Source organism: Henckelia pumila, chromosome 3 (assembly GCF_033568475.1).
Source record: "Henckelia pumila isolate YLH828 chromosome 3, ASM3356847v2, whole genome shotgun sequence".
NCBI classification, from domain to species: Eukaryota; Viridiplantae; Streptophyta; class Magnoliopsida; order Lamiales; family Gesneriaceae; genus Henckelia; species Henckelia pumila.
This window is the reverse complement of record NC_133122.1, coordinates 131,015,103-131,040,220: the sequence shown is the minus strand read 5'-3', so window position 1 is coordinate 131,040,220 and position 25,118 is coordinate 131,015,103. Positions and strand designations below refer to the sequence as shown.

At 38.4% G+C, this 25,118-nt stretch overlaps 1 protein-coding gene across 1 annotated transcript; it reads right to left on the bottom strand.

Moving 5' to 3' along the window:
- Positions 1-18,089: 18,089 nt before the first annotated feature.
- Positions 18,090-21,742, bottom strand: LOC140891295 (LRR receptor-like serine/threonine-protein kinase EFR). Its single transcript, XM_073299719.1, has 3 exons — positions 19,054-21,742; positions 18,558-18,978; positions 18,090-18,441 (listed from the first exon to the last, which is right to left on the bottom strand). Exons 1-3 carry the CDS (start codon positions 21,728-21,730, stop codon positions 18,378-18,380), a joined length of 3,162 nt encoding a protein of 1,053 aa, XP_073155820.1. The 5' UTR covers positions 21,731-21,742; the 3' UTR covers positions 18,090-18,377.
- Positions 21,743-25,118: the final 3,376 nt, after the last annotated feature.

Here is a 25,118-nt window from a genome sequence, read left to right as displayed (position 1 = left end):
GCACACTCAACAATACCCAACTTACCTCTAACTCAAAAATTCAACCCCATAACCCTCTTTCCTCAACTTTTCTCCATACCAAACAACAATACACCTCAAATAACATCTTTTAGGACTTATCCCAAGCACTTGGGCAACCCCCAACCACACTTTCACCTCACATTTCGAAAATTTCAAATATCAAGCATCAAAAGCTTCAAAATGTTGGGCAATCACACAAGACTCATGCAAATCAATTAAATGCCTCAACATCAATTCAATTCCAGCCCTTACACATGAAAAACATCAAAATTTAGGGCACTTCACTTCTGAATTTTCGAAATTATGCAAACCCAAACATAAAAATCCATGTCATAGCTTCTAAATTCATCATTTAATCACATAAACACCAATCATATGCAACAATAAAAAAAAAAACAGCCCTACCTCTACCATATCATGCTAAAACCGAACACATGCATACATATACATCATGAATTTCGAAATTTTGCAAAAGAAACTTAAGGGTGGGGGTAGATATTGCTTGAATGAGAGCCCAAGAACAAAGCTATACTTGCCTTCAACTTTTTACCAACAAAAATCGAAAACAAAAGGAGAGGAGAGGGCTGGACACAAGCCAAGCACCAAGCTAAGCTTATTGTGAAGCTTCTCCGGCAGCTGGAGGCGGCGGTGGACGGCGGCTGGGCGGCGGCTGGAGGTGGAGGAAGGAGTCGGCCCTAAGGAAACTCAAAGGGGAAGGGGGCGGCTACTTAGGGTTAGAATGGGGCTAGGGTTTAGATTTAGGTTGTAGTGTGCATTTTAGAGGGAAAATAAAAGGAGAGTGTATTGTGTGTAGTGTTTTAAAGTTGCACTTGTATTTGTAAAAGTACTACTTGTACTATTACAAGTCTTTACCTCAAAACTTTTGCTCTTTTCAAACTTTTAAGTTTAAAATTTCAACTCTCAACGTTTTAATTGAAATTACACTAGCCCGGATTTATTAAAATCCTATTTTATGAAAAATTTAGGAAATAATCCAAGAAAATGATAAAATTGCTTTTTGACCCCTAAAAGTTCAAAATTTGCATTTTTGGCCAAAAACCCCTTTTTTCCTCTAACTTAAAATCTTAAAATCAAAAGTCTTGAAAATATACCACCGAAGCCCACCATCGTCGCCTGCCGGGATAGAAACTCACTAACTAAATAATTCAAGGCATTTAATTCAAATAAGTCAGGCAATGCTACTTTAAATGAAACTTAAACAATTAACTTCAAGAAATTAAAAATATAAATACTGAAAATAATTTTTTTTAGGCATGATATTCAAATTTTAAAAGTTCTTGGTGTTACAATTCCTCCCTCCCTAATAAGGAATTTCGTCCTCGAAATTAAAACTCACCAAAAAGCTTCGGATAGCGATCTCTGAAATCTGCTTCTGCTTCCCAAGTGGCCTCTTCATCCGAATGGTTCTGCCATCTCACCTTGATCATTGGAATTGACTTGTTACGGAGTCTTCTCTCCTGTCTATCCAAAATCCGGATGGGCGTCTCCTCATAGGACAGGTGAGGAGATAGTTGAAGCGGTTTCCGAACTGAGCACATGGGATGGGTTCGAGATGTACTTCCTCAACATCGACACATGGAAGACACTATGGATCTTATCAAGGTTAGGAGGCAGAGCCACTCTATAAGCCAGTGCCCCTACCCTATCCAAAATCTCGAAGGGTCCTATAAACCTCGGTGCCAACTTTCCTTTCTTCCCAAACCTCAAAACTCCCTTCAGTGGAGCTACACGGATGAATACATGATCACCCACCGAGAACTCCAAGTCTCTCCTCCGGTGATCAGCATAACTCTTCTGCTTACTCTGGGCAGTCCTCATCCTATCACGGATCTTAGCCACTACTTCGGTGGTCAACTGAACAATCTCCGGACCAAAGTCTGATCCCTCACCTATCTCATCCCACAACACTGGAGATCTACACTTCCTCCCATAAAGTGCCTCATAGGGAGCCATGCCAATAGTGGACTGAAAACTGTTATTATACGCGAATTCCACTAGTGGTAGTCTCGACTCCCAACTACCTTGAAAATCAATAGCACATGCCCTCAAAAGATCCTCCAAAATATGAATCACCCTCTCTGATTGGCCATCAGTCTGCGGGTGGAAGGCGGTGCTAAAAAGTAGCTTCGTACCCATAGCGGAATGAAGACTCTTCCAAAAAGACGAAGTAAACCGTGGATCTCTATCAGACACTATGGAGACTGGAATACCATGTAGTCTGACTATCTCCCGAATATACAACTCCGCGAACTGAGTCATCGTGAAAGTCATCTTCACCGGTAAAAAGTGAGCCGACTTAGTAAGACGGTCTACAATAACCCAAATAGCATTTGAACCTCTCACTGTCTTCAGCAATCCCACAACAAAGTCCATGGTGATATTCTCCCATTTCCACTCAGGAATAGGGATAGGCTTAAGCAATCCGTCCGGTCTCTGATGCTTCGTCTTGACCTGCTGGCATGTCAGGCATTCTGACACGAATCGGGCAATGTCACTTTTCATGCCTGGCCACCAATAAAGCTGTTGAAGATCCTGATACATCTTCGTACTACCAGGGTGGATTGAGTACGGCGATGTATGTGCCTCTGCCATGATAGTAACTCGCAGAGAATCACCTGCGGGAACCCAAAATCTACCTCTGTACCTCACAATCCCATCTACCACAGCATACAAATCGCTGCCTTTCTCCTCATCTCTCTGTCTCCACTTCCTGATCTGCTCATCGACTGACTGCGCTGCACGGATACGATCAAAAAGTGTAGTCTGCACACTTAGTGAAGACAATCTGGGAGCTCTACCACTTGCATAAAACTCTAGACCATACCTCTGAATCTCAACCTGCAACGGTCTAGACACTGACAAGGAGGTAATCACTGCAGTCTTCCTGCTCAAAGCATCTGCAACCACATTAGCTTTACCAGGGTGGTAGCTAATATTGCAGTCATAGTACTTCACCAACTCTAACCACCTACGTTGCCTCATATTCAACTCCTTCTGGGTGAAGAAGTACTTGAGGCTTTTGTGGTCTGTGAAGATCTGACTCTTCTCTCCGTAAAGATAGTGTCTCCAAATCTTAAGAGCAAACACTGCCGCTGCCAACTCTAAGTCATGAGTAGGGTAGTTCTTCTCGTGCTCCTTCAATTGCCTAGAAGCATAGGCAATAACTCTGTCTCGCTGCATCAGAACTACTCCCAATCCCAACTTGGAAGCATCAGTATACACCACAAAATCACCTTGCCCGGATGGCATGGTCAACACTGGCGCTGTCGTAAGAGCTTCCTTCAAAGTATCAAAGCTCTTTTGACACTCGGCACTCCAAACAAACTTGGCGTTCTTCTTAGTCAACGCTGTCATAGGCACAGCAATGGAGGAAAAACCCTTGATAAATTTTCGGTAATATCCGGCTAATCCAAGAAAACTGCGAATCTCAGACGCGCTCCTCGGTATAGACCACTCCTTCACTGCTTGAACCTTTGAAGGGTCTACTTCCACACCGCTCTTAGAAATAATATGACCCAAGAAAGCAACTTTCTCCAACCAGAATTCACACTTATCAAACTTGGCCAACAACTTGTGCTCTCGAAGCACCTCAAGAACGGTCCTCAAATGCTGTTCATGCTCCACTCTATCCTTCGAATAAATGAGGATGTCATCGATGAAAACAATGACAAAGCGGTCCAAGTAAGGCTGAAACACGCGGTTCATAAGATCCATGAAAACCGCGGGCGCGTTCGTCATCCCAAACGGCATCACAAGGAACTCGTAATGACTGTAACGAGTCCTAAAAGCTGTCTTCGACACATCTGACTCCTTCACCTTCAACTGGTGATAACCTGAACGAAGATCAATCTTTGAAAAGACGGATGCACCTTGCAATTGATCGAAGAGGTCCTCGATCCTAGGTAATGGGTACTTGTTCTTCACAGTCACTCCGTTCAAACCTCGGTAGTCTATGCACAATCTTAGACTACCGTCCTTCTTAACGAAGAGAACTGGTGCGCCCCATGGGGAGAAACTAGGGCGTATGAATCCCTTGTCAAGCAACTCTTGAATCTGCTCTTTTAACTCCTTCATTTCGGTAGGAGCCAATCTGTACGGTGCCTTGGAGATAGGCACAGTACCGGGAATCAAATCTATGGAGAACTCCACTTCTCTATCGGGCGGAATTCCCACAACATCGCTAGGGAACACATCCTCAAACTCCCTGACGACAGCCACATCAGAAATAACTGGTCGCTCTGGAAGCTCTGTCAAAGATAAACTGGCCAGAAATGACTCGCACCCACTAAGTACAAGCCTCTGAGCTTGCATGATAGAAATGACTCGAGTATTCCTCAAGCTCTTAGCAGCCTCGAACCAAAACGGTTCCTCGCCCTCAGGCCTGACTAGCACTGATCTCTGCTGGAAGTCTATCATCACCGCATTCTTCGTCATCCAATCCATCCCAAGAATCAAGTCAAACTCTGGCAAAGGTAGCACTATGAGGTCTGCTACCACTGACTGGCCCTGCAAAAGCAATACAAGATCTCTCACCAAGCTCCTGGTGGATAGCTCTTCCCCTGGGGGGATAGTAACTGAGAATCCAACCTCCAATTCCTCGCTCTGAATGCCCCTCTCAAGGGCAAAAGACTCCGATATAAAGGAATGGGTAGCCCCTGAGTCTAATAAGGCCCTTGTGGCCACGCCTGCCACAACACTCCTACCTGCATAGCAGTAGTTAAAACGACAAAAAGGTTGAAGTTAAAACCACGAGTTCTACTTAGGCTCATTCTAACTCAACAATTCCCAAACAAGATACTATTCATGCTAAACAGTCAAAGGTCCTAAGACATGCAAAAAGTTACTAGAGTAAAACCTCAAACAAGCAAAGACTTAGAGTCGCATGCATCAACAAATCTTTAACTGCTCTAACCCAAAAGTTAAGATATTACCTGTGAGAAGAGTAGTGTCTGGGTCGGCCTGCTCGGCCTCCATCACGAACACTCTGCCCTGCACGGGCCTCCTCAGCTCTGGACAATGGGTAGAGATATGGTCTGGCTTCTTGCACTTGAAGCAAACTCCAGCATCCTTCAAACATCTCCCAAAGTGCGGGCGGTGGCAAACCTGGCAAATGGGCTTCTCCCCAGCCTTGGGAGGAGCCTGTTTCTGGGCCTGACGCCCTTGTGGTGTCTGCTGTCCTTGCTGTCTCAGTGGTCCATGATACGGCTTCTTGCCGTGCTGCTGCTGCTGAGAGTGGCCCTGATGAGGGAAGGGCCTCTTGCCATGTGCCTCCGCGTTAATATCTCTCAGTGTCTGCTCGGACCTCAAGGCACGCCTCAGCGCTGAAGCATAATCAACTGGCTCCGCCATAAGTACATCCCTACGGATGGCGGGTCGAAGCCCCACAAGAAAGTGCTCCAGCTTTTCCTTCTCGTCAACTCCAATCAAAGGCACAAAATGGCAGCCCCTCTCGAACTTCACCACAAACTGTGCCACCGACAAATCTCCCTGTCTCAAGCTCATAAACTCCGTCTTCAAACGGGCTCTCACATCATCAGTAAAATACTTCTCAAAGAACAGCTTCTTGAACTCAGTCCAAGGTAGAGTAGCTGGGTCCACAATCTTCTCCATTCCCTCCCACCAGAGGGCGGCATCATCCTGGAGGAGAAACACAGCACACCTCACTCTATCTGGATCTCCCATCTGCATATAGCGAAAGATCACCTCCAGAGAACGGATCCAACCCTCCGCTATCAATGGATCAGTGGTGCCAGCGAAGTCCTTTGGATTCATCTTCCAGAACTGCTCATAAACAGTCCCCACTCCAGCTCTAGGAGCATCCACATGACGCTCGAGAATGCGGGCCAATCCTGCTAGCACCTGTCCTCCTACATCCACCTGTGGCGGCGGTGAAGGCGGCGGCCGTGGAGGAGGCGGCGGTGGAGGCGTAACTGCACGCTGATCACAACAACGAGCCATCTAAACGCATTGAGAAAATCCAACATTCAAATTTCATGCCTTAGAAAATATTTTTACTTCAAATATAAATTTCTCAATAACTCAAGAAACTAATACATCAAAACTTAAACAGATAGAGACATTAAACTTAAATCTTACAGACTTTGAGGCGAGATCCCCTGAGTTTCAGCAACCGGCAGTAGGCTCAGCCCAAACCAAGACCGTGCTCTGATACCAACTGAAACGACCCTCACTACTAGACTATAATTAAAATAAAGGAAAATTACGGATTTTTAAAAAAATTTCCATGACCTATTTGTAAAACAAACAAGCCAACAAGACTCAGTCAGCAATTCAAATAAGGAAAGAAATACTGACATAAAAACTCAAGTGCGCTAATCATAAACATGCAATCCTAGTAACCACCTCCCGGTTACAGCGTAAAGTAAACTAAGGTATTTAAAATCTCCGACGATAATCATAAACATGCATAAGAGGAAAACGTACTTCAAATCGTGAACTGTAGCACAGGGAATGCACATCCTGGCTATAAATACTAAAAATACTCAAATAACTCTTCATTATTACATAACAGAGAAATGTGCGGAAAACGTAAACATAATGAAGCAACGGTCACTGGGCCTCGCACTGTCGACGGCCTCATCCCAGTAGATCACGCCCCTCTGTCTCAGCAACAAACTCCTCACCTGCAAACATTCAAGCATAGTGAGTCTAAAGACTCAACAAGTATAAACAGTGTAATAACAAGGGTTTAAAATACGTGATGCAATAGCTCAACTTTAACTGTAATATGCATGAAACTAGAAGGTATAGAAAACATGCACTAATGAACTCACGCTATAAAAGACTTTCAACTTCTTAACATCAACCTCATACTTTACTTAACCTCATGCATGACTGACTGACATCAACGTAAGACGAGTCAACTGAAATAATGAAACTTTAACTTTTAAACTTTTCTTTTTCTTTTCTTTTTCCTCATAGAAATCAGTTCCTTGATTTGTGACCCTCTGTTTTGATTATGATCATGGCTGCAGTGCACTATGCCGGCAAGACGACGAGATTTCTCCCGACGAACTTAACCCCTCTGTGGCAAGGAGACCGAGATAACTCCCAATCCCACATTGCCCCTCTGTGGCAAGGAGACCGAGATTACTCCCGATCCCACATTGCCCTCTGTGGCAAGGATAAACAAGATGTCTCTTGCTCCCTACCCAAACCTCTATAACCTCTTGGTGAGTAGACCGAGGCATCCCCCGGCCTAGCAACACCCCTCTTTGTCACAAACAAATCACTTCATTCAAAAACATTTACTTTCTTTTCCTTTTCATTCATTAAGACTCGACTCACCCCTCTTTATAGTATGCAAAACAAGAAAACTTCCTTTCACTTTATGAAACTCAAGAACATGTCATATGCACACGAATAGGCAACATTTAAGACATGAGACTCAACTCAAAAATGTGGGTGTAAGGTGGATGAGTAGCTGCCCCTAAGACAAAAGAAACACTTCACTCAACAATTTCCCTCAAACTTGACGTAGCCCGAGCAAGAGAACCGTAAGACCCTAAACTTTGTCATGCCTTAACCAAAACCCGTCCCACTTGAACCGACACTTAACAAACACTTCAAATTACCCCTAGGAATAGGTGTTAACATCAAATGATCAAATGAGCTAATTGATAAGACAAGAAAATTGGACAGCCCCTTTTTACAAAGAAAAATCTGCACCTACACCTCCAACTTAAAAGACTCATAACTTGGTCCAAACTTATCCGAAATAAGCCCATTTTATATCGACGCGACCACAACGACATGAACTTCACTATGGTACAGCCCTAACACTGCCCAGACCTCAGCCAAGACCTGCCCTGCCCCGTGAACAGTACTACCCTGCACACTCAACAATACCCAACTTACCTCTAACTCAAAAATTCAACCCCATAACCCTCTTTCCTCAACTTTTCTCCATACCAAACAACAATACACCTCAAATAACATCTCTTAGGACTTATCCCAAGCACTTGGGCAACCCCCAACCACACTTTCACCTCACATTTCGAAAATTTCAAATATCAAGAATCAAAAGCTTCAAAATGTTGGGCAATCACACAAGACTCATGCAAATCAATTAAATGCCTCAACATCAATTCAATTCCAGCCCTTACACATGCAAAACATCAAAATTTAGGGCACTTCACTTCTGAATTTTCGAAATTATGCAAACCCAAACATAAAAATCCATGTCATAGCTTCTAAATTCATTATTTAATCACATAAACACCAATCATATGCAACAATAAAAAAAAACAGCCCTACCTCTACCATATCATGCTAAAACCGAACACATGCATACATATACATCATGCATTTCGAAATTTTGCAAAAGAAACTTAAGGATGGGGGTAGATATTGCTTGAATGAGAGCCCAAGAACAAAGCTATACTTGCCTTCAACTTTTTACCAACAAAAATCGAAAACAAAAGGAGAGGAGAGGGCTGGACACAAGCCAAGCACCAAGCTAAGCTTATTGTGAAGCTTCTCCGGCAGCTGGAGGCGGCGGTGGACGGCGGCTGGGCGGCGGCTGGAGGTGGAGGAAGGAGTCGGCCCTAAGGAAACTCAAAGGGGAAGGGGGCGGCTACTTAGGGTTAGAATGGGGATAGGGTTTAGATTTAGGTTGTAGTGTGCATTTTAGAGGGAAAATAAAAGGAGAGTGTATTGTGTGTAGTGTTTTAAAGTTGCACTTGTATTTGTAAAAGTACTACTTGTACTATTACAAGTCTTTACCTCAAAACTTTTGCTCTTTTAAAACTTCTAAGTTTAAAATTTCAACTCTCAACGTTTTAATTGAAATTACACTAGCCCGGATTTAATAAAATCCTATTTTATGAAAAATTTAGGAAATAATCCAAGAAAATGATAAAATTGCTTTTTGACCCCTAAAAGTTCAAAATTTTCATTTTTGGCCAAAAACCCCTTTTTTCCTCTAACTTAAAATCTTAAAATCAAAAGTCTTGAAAATATACCATCGAAGCCCACCATCGTCGCCTGCCGGGATAGAAACTCACTAACTAAACAATTCAAGGCATTTAATTCAAATAAGTCAAGCAATGCTACTTTAACTGAAACTTAAACAATTAAATTCAAGAAATTAAAAATATAAATACTGAAAATAATTTTTTTTAGGCATGATATTCAAATTTTAAAAGTTCTTGGTGTTACACTTTTTGTAAGCGGATCCGCAAGGTTTTCCTTTGATTTCACATATGTTGGAAAACTGGCGTTCAGATCAATCACGATTGATACCCGGTGCAGCGGAAGTTTAAAAAATTTTATCATGGAACAATTCCATGGTATGGGTATCAACCATTCAACGATTAAATTATTGTGTGTGTAAAATTCAAATAACAATTAATTAAATTTTACCTTCAATCTCGAAGCGAGATTATTGACACCACACAGATTTCTCTGCGCTTCTTGTATCTCCCAGGAACTGATGAACTCCTTCAATCAGGTCCACGAACGGAGGTTTAATCCCTCTGATAGATTGCACTAGAAAATCTATCAGAAGTTTTCTGCGAAGAGATTAAACGAATCTGATTCGTTATTCCTGACTGCAATTCAAAAATCACAGACCGGAATTTCTCGGGCAGAGAACAGGGAGGGGCGGCCGAAAACTTGAGAGGAGGCTAGGGTTTATTTTCGAAAATCCTGTCTCTCAATAATGACCTGTTGTGTGTAATTTCTGTACTGTAATAACTTATTTATAATGCAGGCCACTAACACCTTAGGGCCCATTAGTCATAAGTTCAGGCCCGACAAGCAAAGCCCGCACATTCAGAAATTAATATAAAATTCATCGTGACTCCGATTGATGAACCAATTTCACCAATGTGCACAGAAACCATTTCTGCACATTTTAAAGTCAAAATAAATTTTCCTGAATCCGAATTCAGTGGTTTCCAAAAATGCCCATCCCTATGTCATTTTAGAAAATCCTACTCCCTTACTCTTAATTAAGAAGTCCAACTTCTTTATTCATTAAATTTAACTCTTTAAATTTAACTATCTCAACGGGGATTAAAACTCCATTACACTGTGTGACCCTCAATGGTTCAGGGATACAGCTAGCCGTGGGCTCACAACTCCTTGTGACTCGGAACAACACTTTCCGACTTGCCCAACGAATCATGGTAAAGCGCCTAGCAACATCGCCCCATGATTCCCTAGGTATCACTGATAGTGCCTACAAGAACCAGTAGATTTTGGTTAGCGTACAGTACGGTCCCTTCATCCATATATCCCGATCGAATCAACAACCATTGGTATATCGAGAGTCGCTCAAGATTCGATAACTATGCAATACATCTTGAAGATCAAATTAGTGACATCGCATGTGCTACTAAGAAACCATTTCTTAAATCACATCAAGTACTCTGGCCAGAGATTTGTCACACTAATATCTCCTCAGATCGCATAGGATATCCACACTCGCAAGTATGTGGTGAATCCTTGACAACAATGCATCGACTCCTATATGTGTCGTAACTGTACCCAATCTCGACACCTGATGACCCCATAGAGTCGGTAAACGAGTCAAAGCACAGCACTAGCATATAGAGTCTCCATGATGTTTCAAGTCGTAAGGACTAATGGTGTACAACCAAAACCGCGGACTTTATCCACTCGATAAGTGATAACCACTTGGAAAGTCCGGATAGGGTAGTTCGATTATTCATCCTATGAATATCCATTTGCATGCTTCGAACATCTCCATGTTCCCTACCAATGAAACGTGGTACTCCGCATCGCAAATGCTAGTCTCAAACTCGAGCGATCCTTATCCTTATTATCGGACGGCTCAATCGACTAGGAACAGTTTAGAATATACAGTGACTATAAGATGTATTTCATGATAGACATCTCCATGTTCTACCACATCTTACATACACTATGGTATATTCAAGGTCTTTATCAAAACAACAATAGTATATCACAATATAACAATATGAAGTAATATAAAGTCATTGCCATTAATACAAGTGTAAATTACATTAAACAAAAGATTGTTTTTACAAAGAGTCATCAAAGCCCATAGCCACAAGTTGGCTCACTGGGCACCCACTCTTTCAACATAGTCAACCGAAATAACCCCATTCGAGATCAATTGTCTTATGGTATTATGTCTCCGGCGAATATGTCAAGATTTACCATTGTACATACTACTTTATGCTCTTTCTATTGCTGACTGACTGTCACAATAAATTGTAATAGAAGACACTGGTTTATTCCAACATGAAATATCTTCTAGAAAGTTTCGAAGCCACTCGGCTTCTTCTCCAGCTTTATCTAGAGCAATGAACTCGGACTCCATAGTCGACCGAGCTATAAAAGTTTGTTTAGAGGATCTCCATGACACCGCTCCTCCACCGATAGTGAACACATATCCACTCGTAGCCTTGGAGTCTTTCGTGTCAGAAATCCAATTTGCATCACAATATCCTTCTAGGACTGCAAGATATTTTGTATACACTATTCCATAACTCTAAGTGTATTTCAAATATCCAAGTACTCTCATTAATGCTTTCCAATGATCCTCACTTGGATTACTTGTGAACCGACTCAGTTTGTTTACAGTATATGCAAGATCAGGACGGGTACAGTTAGTTAAGTACATTAAACTTCCTATCACCCTTGAATATTCCACTTGTGAAACAGGTTCTCCTCTATTTTTGGCTAAATGTGTACCCAACTCCATAGGTGTTCTAGCCAAAGGACGATTTGTGACATTAAATCGTTCAAGAACCTTTTTCTACATAATGAGTTTGGGATAACATAATTCCAGCAGGAAGTCTAGAGACTTTAATCCCTAGAATTATATCACACAATCCCAAATCCTTCATATCAAAATGTTTTCTCAACATTTTCTTGGTTTTCACAATCAATTCATGGTTGCTTCCCATAATTAACATGTCATATACATAAAGGCAAACAATTGCATATGCATTTGTAGTACCTTTAATGTAGACACATTTATCACATTCATTTATTGTGAAATCATTTGACAACATAGCAGTGTCAAACTTTTGATGCCACTGTTTAGGTGCTTGTTTAAGTCCATACAATGACTTGACAAGTTTACACACCTTTTGTTCTTTTCCAGGTACAACAAACCCTTCTGGTTGTTTTATATATATATTTCTTCTTCCAACTCTCCATTAAAAAAACGTTTTTTTAACATCCATTTGGTGTATCTCAAGATCATGCAATGCTGCAATAGCTATGAGCACACGGATGGATGTTATTCTAGAAACCGGAGAGTAGGTATCGAAGAAATCATAGGGTGTACTCCGAACTCTGAAAACGTGTACAACAACAGCAGCAACGACAACAAAAAAAAAAACAGCAACTAGTCGAGGTTTATATTTATCTATAGATCCATCTTCTTTGTATTTTCTTTTAAGAATCCACTTGGATCCCAAAGGTTTACATCCCGGATGGAGATCAACCAACTACCACGTATGATTGTGCATGATGGAATCTATTTCATTTTGTATGGCTTCCTTTCAAAAATGAGCCTCAGGATTTGATAAAGCCTCTTGAAGAGTTTTTGGTTCATTATCTATTATGTATGTTAGAAAATCAGGACCAAACAACTTTTCAATTCTTACACGCTTGCTGCGTCGTGGTTCCTCGTTGTTTTGTGGAGTTTCGTTGTATTTTCATGAGTTCGCTTGTTCGAACTTATTTCTTTCTTTTCTTTACAAGGAAATATATTTTCAAAGAATACAGCATTCCATGATTGTGCCTTCATTTACATCAGAAATTGTTGACTTATGCACTAAGAATCGATATGCACTACTATTGTCTGCATAACCAATAAATATGCAGTCAACCGTTTTAGGCCCAATTTTTATTTGTTTTGGCTTAGGTACTTCTACTTTTGCCAAACACCCCCACACTTTAAGGTATTGGTAAGAAGGTTTACGACCTTTCCACTGTTCATACAGTGTCTCATCTTTTTCTTTGATTGGACTCTTATTTAGAATGTGAGTTGCTGAGAGAATCGCTTCACCCCACATATTTTGAGGTAAGCCAAAATTTATTAACAACGCGTTCATCATTTCTTTTAATGTTCGATTTTTGCGTTCTGCAACGCCATTGGATTGAGGTGAGTAAGAGGCTGTCGTTTGATGAATGATGCCCGACGTTGAGCAAAATTCTTCAAAAGGAGCTACATACTCTCCACCTCGATCACTTCGAATCATTTTAATTTTCGAACTTCGTTGATTTTCAATCTCAGTCTTATATTTCTTGAAAGCTTCAATTGCTTCATCTTTGCTTTTCAATAAATATACGTAACAAAATATGGTGCAATCATCAATGAATGTTATAAAGTACTTATTTCCACCTCGTGTTTGTACCATTTTTAAATCACATACATCAGTATGTATTAATTCAAGTGGCATAGTACTTCTCGTGACATTATGAAATCGAGTTTTAACCATTTTCGCTTCAACACAAATCTCACACTTGTTTTGTGGATTTCTTTTAAACGTATGTATTACATTTAAATTTGCAAGTTGTTGCAACGTATTGAAGTTAACATGTCCTAATCGTTCATGTCATAATTCATAGCTTTCAAGCAAGTAAGCAGAACCAATAACTTTATTCTTCGCCTCAAGGCGGGAAACATTCATTACATTCAGTTTAAAGAGACCACTATCTTGGTACCCTTTACCAACAAATACACCGGATTTTGTTAATACAAATTTATCAGACTCAAACACCATTCTAAAGCATGTCTTGCTCAAGAGAGAACCCGAAACTAAGTTCTTCCGAATGTCTGGCACATGCAGCACATTATTGAGCGTCACCTCTTTGCCCGAGGTCATTTTCAACACCACATTTCCTACTCCAACAACTTCAGACATTGCGGAGTTTCTCATGAACAACTTTCGATCCCCAACGGTGGCATAGGTGAAAAATATATCTTTATCAGCACAAATGTGACTCGTAGAGCCGGTATCAATCCATCATCCTCTCGGATCATCCACTATGTTGGTCTCACAAATAACGGCACTTAAATCAATATCTGAAATTGCTAAAGGTACATACCTTTGTTCAACCAAGTTTGATTGATTTCGTTTCTGATTTGTGTTGTTTTTCTTTGGAATTCGGCAATCCCTTGCCATATAATTTGGTTTGCCACAGTTGTAGCAACTTTCTTGGACTTTCTTCGCTTTCCCCTTTTGCTTTCCATCATGGGGACGCTTCCTCTTTTGACTCGTACTAGACTCCACAAGATTTGCTTTGGTCTTGGTTTCCATCATCTTTTATGTGACTTGGCCTCTGTATTTTTGTTATCCTTCTCAATGCGAAGTCGCACTATAAGATCTTCAAGTTTTAACTCCTTACGTTTATGCTTCAGGTAGTTTTTGAAGTCCTTCCACATCGGAGGCAACTTCTCAATGATAGACGTGACTTGGAATGGTTCATTGATTTCCATTCCTTCGGCCAATAAGTCATGCAAGATGATCTGTAACTCTTGCACTTGACTCATCACAGTTTTTGAGTCTATCATTTTGAAGTCCAGAAATTTGTCAACCACGAACTTCTTTACAAAGAAATAGACACTATAGAGAGTGTCATCTAGGCCATTCAAGATGTAGTCTTCACAGAGGAATAGACACTATAGAGAGTGTCATCAAGGCCATTCAAGATGTAGTTTCTGCACAGAAAATCATTGTGGTTCCATGCATTAACAGCGGTCCTCCTTTGGGTGTCAGAATCGCCATCAACGACGACAGGGAGATCCTCCTTCAGGAATCTAGATAGATTGAGTGTGGTAAGATAAAATAGCATCTTCTGCTGCCAACGTTTGAAGTCGGCACCAGAAAACTTTGGCGGCTTTTCTCCATGTGCAGGGGCGGAAGCGAGCGAAGTGAAAGAAACGGTAGACATCTTCAGAATCCGAGAAATACAAAATTTCGTCTTGCGATTGTTATAAAGGTGTACTCCGAATTCTGAAAATTAGTGCGTCAATAGCAACAACAGCAGCAACAAAGATGAACAAAGTCGAGGCGTGAGAAACTCTCTATCCGCAAGACGAAATTTCCCGTTAACGGTGCTCAACGTTGGCGGCAATCGTCTCTAAGATACAACGACTATTGAATCGAGATATAGCAGCACAACAAATATCTCGATCTTCGTCGAACTAAAATATGTATCAACTTTTTCTTTTGTGAGAGAGAGAGGGAAGAATTTGCAGAGAAATCTGATATTCAATCGTTTGATGTTATCAGAAGTTTTCAGATTCTTCTCTACGTTATAACTGTCATATATTTATACCATGACTCCAAAAAATACGTTTTATGGCGTAAGGATGCAACCCATGATAGAAAAAGCCCAGAAAGAGACGCAGCTTTTCAGACTGTAGAAGGCGCGCTCGGTCGGTTATTTTTGACCGATCGAGCGCCCCTCTTCTGGTAAACATTATGTCTCGCTCAAACCATAGTGCGCTCGGTCGGTTAAATTTAGCGGACCGAGCGCCCAACTTTTATGAAACATTCTGTCTCGGCAGAGGAGGGCTGCGCTCGGTCGGTTGTTTTTAACCGATTGATCGCACTCACAAAAATAATAAAATATTATTCTTGAACCAAATTTTATCCAAAAAAAATAATTTATCATAAGACCTCGCCTCGCCATGCCGAGCTGAGCCGACCGGCTGCGTGTGTGTTTGTTGCATCGATTAGCATCTTGCCCCTTTACAAAACATCGATGCCCTAAGGGCCCAATCCCATAATCCAATGTTGGATTATATAAGGTGAACAATACATTGAACATGTTTCAATGTGGGACAACTTTCCCTCCAAATTATTTCACAAAATTCAAATTTTTGCATCAATTGGAACAAGCTTTTTGGACAAGTATACAAGCCTTTTGGACAAGTAATTCAAGCCCATTTCATGCCATTTTATTCCAACAATTCATTCAACATTTTTTCCAACATATATTTTATTCGTCTCATATGACTTCGTTCATATGTTTTGAGATTTCGTAAGTAGAACTTTTCGTATTTTCAACGATAATGATTTTGTTTTGAAATTCGATCGTACATAATGTATTTCGTGTCTTATGATTTGTATTTGTTTAGTAACTCCTTTTGATTAATTCATTATGTTTTGAGATTTTGAAACGACATTGTTATGATTTGATTTTAAAGTAGAAAGAAAGATGATAAGTTACAGCTTTGTACGGTGAGTATAAAACCGTACTTATGATCATGTACGATTTAGATGTGTCTTCTTGTATATATTGAAGTCTTGTGCTGTAAGTCTTCAAACCCTAGTCGTCGCACCAAAGTTCTCCAAGTCTAGAGTTGTCGTTGTAAGTTGAAGAGAAAGTTCACGTAAGGTTCTCTTCTGCCTTCTGAAGGAAGTCTCCCGTTTCTCTCAATTCCAAGTCCAAGAAGACTCCACTAACGTGATTGTCAAGTTTTGCCAAATTCTCTTACCAAAAAGTCCTTGATTCCCATGTATGTAACAAGGAAAAAAAATCATATTCTTATTATTTCCTTATTCGTAGTATTTTGTTGTAGAGTGTAAAAGGCAACTCAACTCGTCAACCCGATACGATTCAACCCGAAAAATATTAGGTTTGGGTTGGGAGTTTTTGGGTTCGGGTTGAATCGGGTTGACCCGAAATCCAACCCGAAAAAATTATTCGGGTTCGGGTTGTGTTCGGGTCAACCCGAGTTGACCCAATTATTTTTATTATTTCTTTTTTTATATATAATTAAGAAAGATTCGCTACAATTTCATATATTGTTTATTTGAAAAATATTTATTTTATATTGATCTAATATATTTTCTTGATTTAATATTTATTTTGTACAATTTTGATTTTTTAAAATAATTTTTTTTATTTTTTGTAGTAAATAAACTTTGAATTTTTTACAACTAAACTTTTAAATTTAAATTATATATAAGCTTAGATTTTGTTAGCATATGATTAAATATAATATTATCATTATTATTTTGTGTTTAGAATTTTTATTTAATTATTTTGCTAAAAAAAATAAAATAATAATAATAAAATCGGATTGTTCGGATTGAGCGGATTGTTCGGGTTATACGGGTTCGTGTTCGAGTTGAACATTTTCGGGTTGATTCGGGTTCGGGTTCGAGTTGATGAATTTTTAAATTTTTTTTCCTTCAACCCGACCCCAACCCACCCGAACCCACCGGAATTGACACCCCTATTTTGTTGTCTTCATGGTCTTCAAAAATCATCTTGGAAAAAAATACACTCTTGGCCAATTAGTTTCTTAATTACCGAGTCTTTATTAACTGTCCATTACTTTCATCTTTTTTGGTATCCTTATTCCTTCCTATGTGGCATTGAATTGTTTGGTTTTATTCCAAAATTAATCTTTTTTTACATTTTGATAAAAACCTAAAAATATTATATTAAAAAAGTTAACCAAATAAGCTCAAAATAAGGAATAAAAATATCAGATCAATACAAATACGTCAAAACAAAATCACTAGAATCTCAACAAGATTCGAGCTTATTAGCACCGAAAATGATGATGCATCACTAAACAATGTTGGTGTGGCGACGGGTTGGACCAGTAACTAGTATGTTTTTTTATTTTTTGTCATGATATCGGCCAATTTATGGTCGTATCAACTAATTTGTAATTTTTTCGATATTTTTGTTCTTTTAAAATTGAAGTGTTCTCGTGACACCATCATTGGTCTTTTTATTTTGCAATGTATATTGAATCGGATTAGATGACGGGCCAATGGAGAACTGTTACATAGTTTGTTCTCTTTGATAAATGTTTCAGAAAAAGATATAATTTAAATTAAATTTAAATTAATTCTAGTTCATATAAATCAAAGAAAACGAGTTTTAATCAGTAGTGCCTCTCGATATCTCTATGAATCACTGTTAAAGACAAAGTGGACCAAGATTATTAAATCCCATTAATTATCCGTCTCCCATCTTTCATTAAATCAGCAGACAACGATATTACAATAAAAATCATTCAATCAATTATTGTGAAAATAGAGTTTCTTAAATCTCATCAATGGCATGTACTTTGCACATGATATCAGAACTACAACTGCTGGAAGCTCCATCATGAATCATAGATTCTTGAAATATTGTGTTTTAACATAAAGTTTGATAGTAAAATACCTTAGGAATATAATGCTTAATTAGCAGCATCAGTAAGATAAATCATCAAGAACATTGAACAAATGTTTCCAAATTATGAAGGCTAAAACAGATTGATTTGATCTGCATGCCAGCCATTCTTGAGTGATGCATGAAGTTCATACCCGAACGGTTAATTAGGCGATGATCCGTCATAAGACGTTTTGCCAGTTGCTTGTTGCTGAACGGCTTGAAGAACCTCCAAATCTCAGGCTCCTAATACCACCAATCAGGGGACAAAAAAAGTCAGGGAAGAAAGGCTCAATCCCATTTTTCGAATCCAAAAACGACGTCGAATTTCACCAAAACAAGCAGAAGTAGTGAAGTTTTACCCGCTGGAAGAGAACCCATTAATGCTGGATGCAAGAAGAATGTCTCGGATCAATTGCAGCTCCTTCACAGCATCGGCAATATCCATCCGTTGTGAAGGCGATTCCAGCGAGCAAGCCACCCCAATCCTGATAATGGAGACCATACACTCTAGCTCTTGATCTACCTTTGCTTTTGCTGCAGTAGTATCATAGTCTGTGGTGTTTCTCTCCTCGTCATCTTTTCCAGCACTCGTCCGTCCTATCGCAGGGTCTAAAATGTCTTCCACTCTATCAGGAAACGCCGTTTTAGCGAAACTATGGAGGTTCACTCCATTGTTAAAGGCACTGTCTGTAGGCCTTTTACCAGTAAACAACTCTAGCAAAAGAATACCAAAACTATATACATCTCCTTCTGGTGTATGCTTGCTTCCCATGCCGTATTCTGTAAGATAAAAATATAACAATAGTCGAATTTCAAGGAAGATTGGTAAGGACTAATGGGGATATTTTGCGTTACCTGGTGCAGTATAACCAATAGTTCCTCTAACTCCAGCTGAGCTGCTAGTTGGATGAGATTTGCTCGAGGCGTCTGGAATGAACTTCGCTAAGCCAAAATCTCCCACATGAGCTACCATTTTTTCGTTTAGAAGGATGTTGCTCGGCTTCAGATCACAATGAACAATCTTCCCATGGCAATGATGATGAAGATAATCGAGAGCAGACGAAACATCTATGGCGATGTTTAGTCTCTCTCGCAGGCTTAAAATCTTGATGTTCTCGTCTCTGTTTCGCTCTGTTGGATTACTATGGAGCCAGCTCTCCAAAGTCCCATTACACATGAACTCGTAAACCAATGCTTTAAAATCATGTCCTGAAAAATCCAAACTGGAGCAGGAAGTATAGATCTTGACAAGATTTCGATGCCTCGTGTTTCTTAAGGTTCTACATTCAGACATGAAGCTCTTCAAATTCCCCCGGTTATTGAGATGAAAAACTTTCACCGCAACAGGCGTTTCATCCGGTCCGAGTATTCCTTTGTACACCGTTCCAAAGCTGCCAGAACCAACCAAATTCGCTGGCGAAAATCCAGCCGTGGCTTTATACAGAGACTCATAAGAAACTTTAGAGAACATTCTGAATTCTGACGAAATTTCTTCAAAACTCTCTACATGTTTTTTCCTTAAACGACGTATAACGAGAAGAGAAAAGATCAAAACCAGTGCCAGAAGCCCGGAAAGTAAAGGGATCATGAGCTCGAGACGTGCACGAGGCTTTTTTTTGTCAAACTTATTCTCTGGGCATGTGGCTAAGTGGAAATCTGGTATACCCCCACAAAGCTTATTATTGCCAATAACAGAGAATGAAGATGCATTTCTAAATATTCCTTCTGTTGGTATCTTACCTTCCAATTGGTTGAAAGACAGATTCAAATTCTTCAAAGAAAGCCTTTGAATACATTCAGGAATCTGACCAGATAAGTTGTTGCATGAAAGATTCAAATATTCTAGACCTCTCAGAGAACTGAACGAAGACGGTATAGGACCCTGGAACGAATTTCCGGCCATGTTAAGGCGTTCCAAAGTCACACAACCACCAATGCTACAAGGAATTTCACCAGACAACTCATTTCCAGAAACATCCAAATATTCAAGATTTTTCAGCCCTCCCACTTGAGATGGCAACGGGCCGGATAATCGGTTCTGAGCTAGATTCAATGACAGTGTTAGAGAGGAAAGACTCATTACATTATCGGGTATGGCGCCAGTAAGTTGATTTTGAGAAAGGTCCAGCTGTTGTAAGTATTGGAAATTTCCAAAACTTAAAGGAATGCTTCCATTTAAGTGATTGTTTTCGAGGTGGAGCGAGTATAATTGACTTAGCTTAGACAATGAAGGAGGGATGTATCCTAGAAGCTCGTTTTCCGACAAATCCATCAACTGAAGCTTAGAAAGATTACCTAAAGCAGTAGGAATTACACCTGTGAATCTATTCTTCTGCAACTGTATCTCAGTCAAGTTAACCAAGTTCTCGAATCCAACACTTATTCCACCCGATAGTTCATTACCTCCCAATCTCAACGACACAAGATTCGTCGACAAGTTAGCTACAGAATAAGGTAATGTACCTCCAAACCGGCAGTCACTCAAATCAAGCATTTTTAATTGTTTACATTTAGCTAGAGAATCCAAGAACTGTAAATCACTAGGTTCCTCTGTCCCTAGAGGATTAGAAGCAAGAATCAGCCACCACAGATTAGGCAAACCTCCAAAATCAATGTAAATTCTCCCAGTGAAACTACTCCCAGTAACGTCGAATTCAACAAGACTTGAAGCATTTGATAACGAATAAGGCAGCGGCCCCGTTAGCGAATTATGACCAAGATTCAATACTTGCAAGTTAGGAAGATTAAAACCCAAGTCTAATGGCAGAACCCCTTCAAGCTGATTATAAGGTACAGATATCGTTACAAGCGACGAAAGGTTGAAAATTTCTCTAGGAATCATGCCATCGAACAGATTCACACCCAATCCAAGAAAATTCAGAGTCTTTAACTTGCCAAGAACAGCAGGAATGGAACCTCGAAAACTATTAGCTGCAAACGAAAGAGACCTGATCGAAGAAAGATTACCAAAACTTGGAGGGATTTCTCCAGTAAAGTCATTGAAATGAAGCTGAAACCTTTGAAGATTCCTCAGTGTTCCAAGCTGAGCTGGTACATTTCCAGTCAACTTATTCCAGCCTAACCTGAGAAGCTCCAGGCTAGAGCAACCCGAAAGATTAGCCGGTATCTCCCCGGAAAACGAATTGTTAGTTAAATTCAAATGCCTGAGGCGAGACAAGCCACCAATCTCAGGCGGGATTTCGCCATGGAAATTGTTGAGTTCAAGATTAATGCCTGTGAGGAATGTGAGATTACTCACGTAAGGTGACAGAGTGCCAACCAAGTCAAGTGAAGATAAATTCAAGGTGACGATTCTTTGGTGCAAACTCCCACAAACGACACCAACCCATTTGCAGAAATGCACTGAATCATTCCAGGACGTGAAGATTTCGTGTGGGTCTCGGGTTATTTGTGCTTTAATGGCGAGTAATGCGAGTCTATCAGTTGCATTATTACTTCCCTGTATTGCAGAGGTTGAAGATAGTAATGCAGTGAAGATAAAGATGATGGTGAAAGAGTTGAGAAACGGCATTGGAGTGATGAAAATGGCTATGGCTGCTTAGAAATCAGCTACTAATTATACACAGTTTATATACACAGACACAGCTAAAGATTCTTCCTCAAAAGTTGGATAATGACTCCAGTAAACTTCGGCACTTGGCTATTTGCATGATTTTGGGATTGTTTGCAATAGATTGTGTTTTTTAGAGTTGATTAATTTATAGATTATAAAAAAGTTAAAGAAAAATCAAAAGTTGATAGTGTTTGAAAACAAATGTGAAAATCTAAAAATCAAAGTTGGGTAGTGTTTGATAAATAAATGATTAAAGTGATTTTAACAATGAACTTTTTATTAGAATCACTTTTGGAGAATCATAATCAACACATGACTAGCTTTTGGATTTCAATTAAATTAAACATAAGCTAACACATAATCTAGGTTTAAGAAACACACAAAAATGATTTTTTTAAGCCAAAAACTAATAATCACTTTTTTTAGTGAGTGCAAACACTCTCTTAGACCTCATTAGGGCAAATTACAATTTCTTGTTTTTTATGACATGGAAATTCGTGGTCGCTATCTTTCGGTGCGCATTGGGTAAATTTCGGACTAATACAAAAGCCTGCAAACTACATGTAAACCACACTAGGCAAGTCCTGTGTTGGTAGGGGAATTGAACTTCTGACCTCTGACCAAGAGTTCACCTATTCCATCAACTTGGACACCTTTTGAGCGGCAAATTACAATTTCTTGTTCTAACATCTTGTATAATTTTCATTTTTATTCTCTTGTTATTTGTGGATTGATAGTTATATAACTTTTTTTCGATTTTAAATTCTTTCAAAAAAATCAAATAATATTTTATTTATATTTAAAATATTTTGCTTGGAGCTAAAAATTTTAAAGTATTCGACTTTGAAAGCTTGAACTCAAATACTTCTTATCCAATCCTTATAATTTTTTTCCATATTCAGTTCATTTACATACTTACTCTGGATGTTCTTTTAAATCTAACATGTATATAAATGTACCACTTTGAATTGTGAATTTAATTATGTAACTTTCATTTTCTTTTTTGTTAGTTCATGCACAATATTAATTAATCATCTCATGGGTTGATGAATTTCTCACTAATTATCGTTTCTTTTTTGGTTAGGCCACAATTATATAGTGTGTTTTAGTACATCAAATCAAATAATTTGGTATACCATCATAATAGCAAAGCAATTTTTAATACACTTCTTTCATGTGAGCCATACAATGATGCAAAGAGTCGATACTTTAATTTTTCGTCTTGGTGCCTATTCTAATGATATAATGCATAATTCTCAAATTTTGTAAGCTTCAATTTTCTATCCGTGGTTAATTTGTGAATTTTAATAAATAAATAAACAAACATAAATATTGGTTAATTAAAGTTATCAGATTAACTACAATCAGTTCACACATATATTCCCTTACATTAATTAATTAAATTTAACTATATGCCCTTAGCCCTGCTATATTTATGTTTAATGCTCTTATATATTTATGCTTATTAATTAATTAATTGAAGTTAGCAAATAATTGCGGTTATTTCACACATGTATGCCTTTATATATACGAATTAATTAAAGTTAGCTACATGCTTCTTTAGTTACGTTTAATGTCCTTGTATATTTATGCTTATTTATATTTTTTTTTTGATTCATAATTTTATATTCCTTCTTTTGGCTTGAAAAAATTATCTATGAATATTTTCTATCAAATATCTTTAATATGTATTAGATACTAATAAACATATTTCTAATTCTAAATTTCTCTTGTACAATGTACGTACCCTTTCTTAGTGTGTATTAAATACATGAATTAAAACTAAAGATATGATTAAGAGTATTTGGTAGAGCTTATAAACTCTTAAAAACAGCTTATAAGTTGTACGTTTCAGAGTTTATAAATTGGTTTGACAATTTTTTTTTCAAACCGCTTATAATTAAGCTGTCAAAATAAGTTTTTTTAAAAAAATTAAGGTCAGTCCTATATTTTACTTCTCCATATTATCATTATATATTTTATTAAATTCTCACCATGCTCTCTACCTATTTTTTGTACAAAATTTATCAATTTTTTTCTAAATTAAATTAAAAATAATTTTATGTTTTAAATATGTGTTTAACATTTATGATAAATTTAAAACTATGTTCATATAAATATATATATTACTGTTGACATTACTTTCATAATATTATATTTTTTTATTTTAACTTTTTATAATTAAATAAGATGTGAGAGCTTATAAGCTCCTAAAACAACTAATAAACTATCAGAGCTTATAAATTATTTTTAATAATTAAATTTAGTCAAACATCCTTTAAATCATTTTTGCTAGTTACCGTTAATTTTGTTGTCATGTCTTCACGTTTCTTAGTGTTGCCAAACTAATTTTGGAAGAGGACGATGTTTCAGTCTCTTGATATATGGACGCAATCACAATCTATACACAATTAGAGTATACATTTGAAACCAAACCAAACGGGACTTCTTACCTTCATAGCACTACGTACCCTCCTCACTGCACCATATCGTCCATAGAGGCAATGTTGTTATCATTTAGCTTCTGAAAAATTAGATCTAGCTAGACCTTGGAAAAATGAAGTCAATGGTCTCCAAAATGGAAGACTTTGACCTTGTTAAAGTGCATTTGTTGACAATTGACATCATGTCGTGCCGTTAGCGATGGCAACGTGTTATCATATTAATTCACATGCGTAGATTGTTGAATTTGTGATTTGGATAAATTTTCTTGACAACAAAAAAAAGGGAAAATAGTTTTTATTTTTTTTTCATTAACTTGTTTAATTTTGGAGTTTCGTCTACCAAGTTCTCAAAATTTATTTTTGGTGCATTAACTTTTAGTTTTTTCCATCTATTTTAAGCTAAATGTGACTTTGAAAATTGTTGACTTGTCAAGTTGTTATGTTAGTGATTAGACCAAAATAGATTAAAAAATTAAACTTTGAAAAATTATAAATAGACCAAACCTTAAAAATTGATAATTTAATGTACCAAAAAACTTATTACCTAGGGATCAATTGATTCACTATTTTTTTTAACATAAAACTTCGATTAATCAAGGAAAGAACATTCAAGTGACGACACTACTGAGTAACCAAGATGGTATGCAACCATTTAAAGAACAAGAAGATTTGAAAGCTTCATTAGACAATTGGAGTTCAACTCGATTAGTTGTTCTTCGCACAAATGCAGTGGAGAAAAATTCAGAAGAATTAAGTAGCGATCTAATCTCCAAGGCAAGTACACTCTCGGGGCCAATATTCACTGCTTGGACTGCTTGTGAAGAGTTCGAGAAAATGCTCATATTAGCGAATATATATCTGCCTTAAATAAAAACTCATTACAAACATAAATGGCTTGCAAC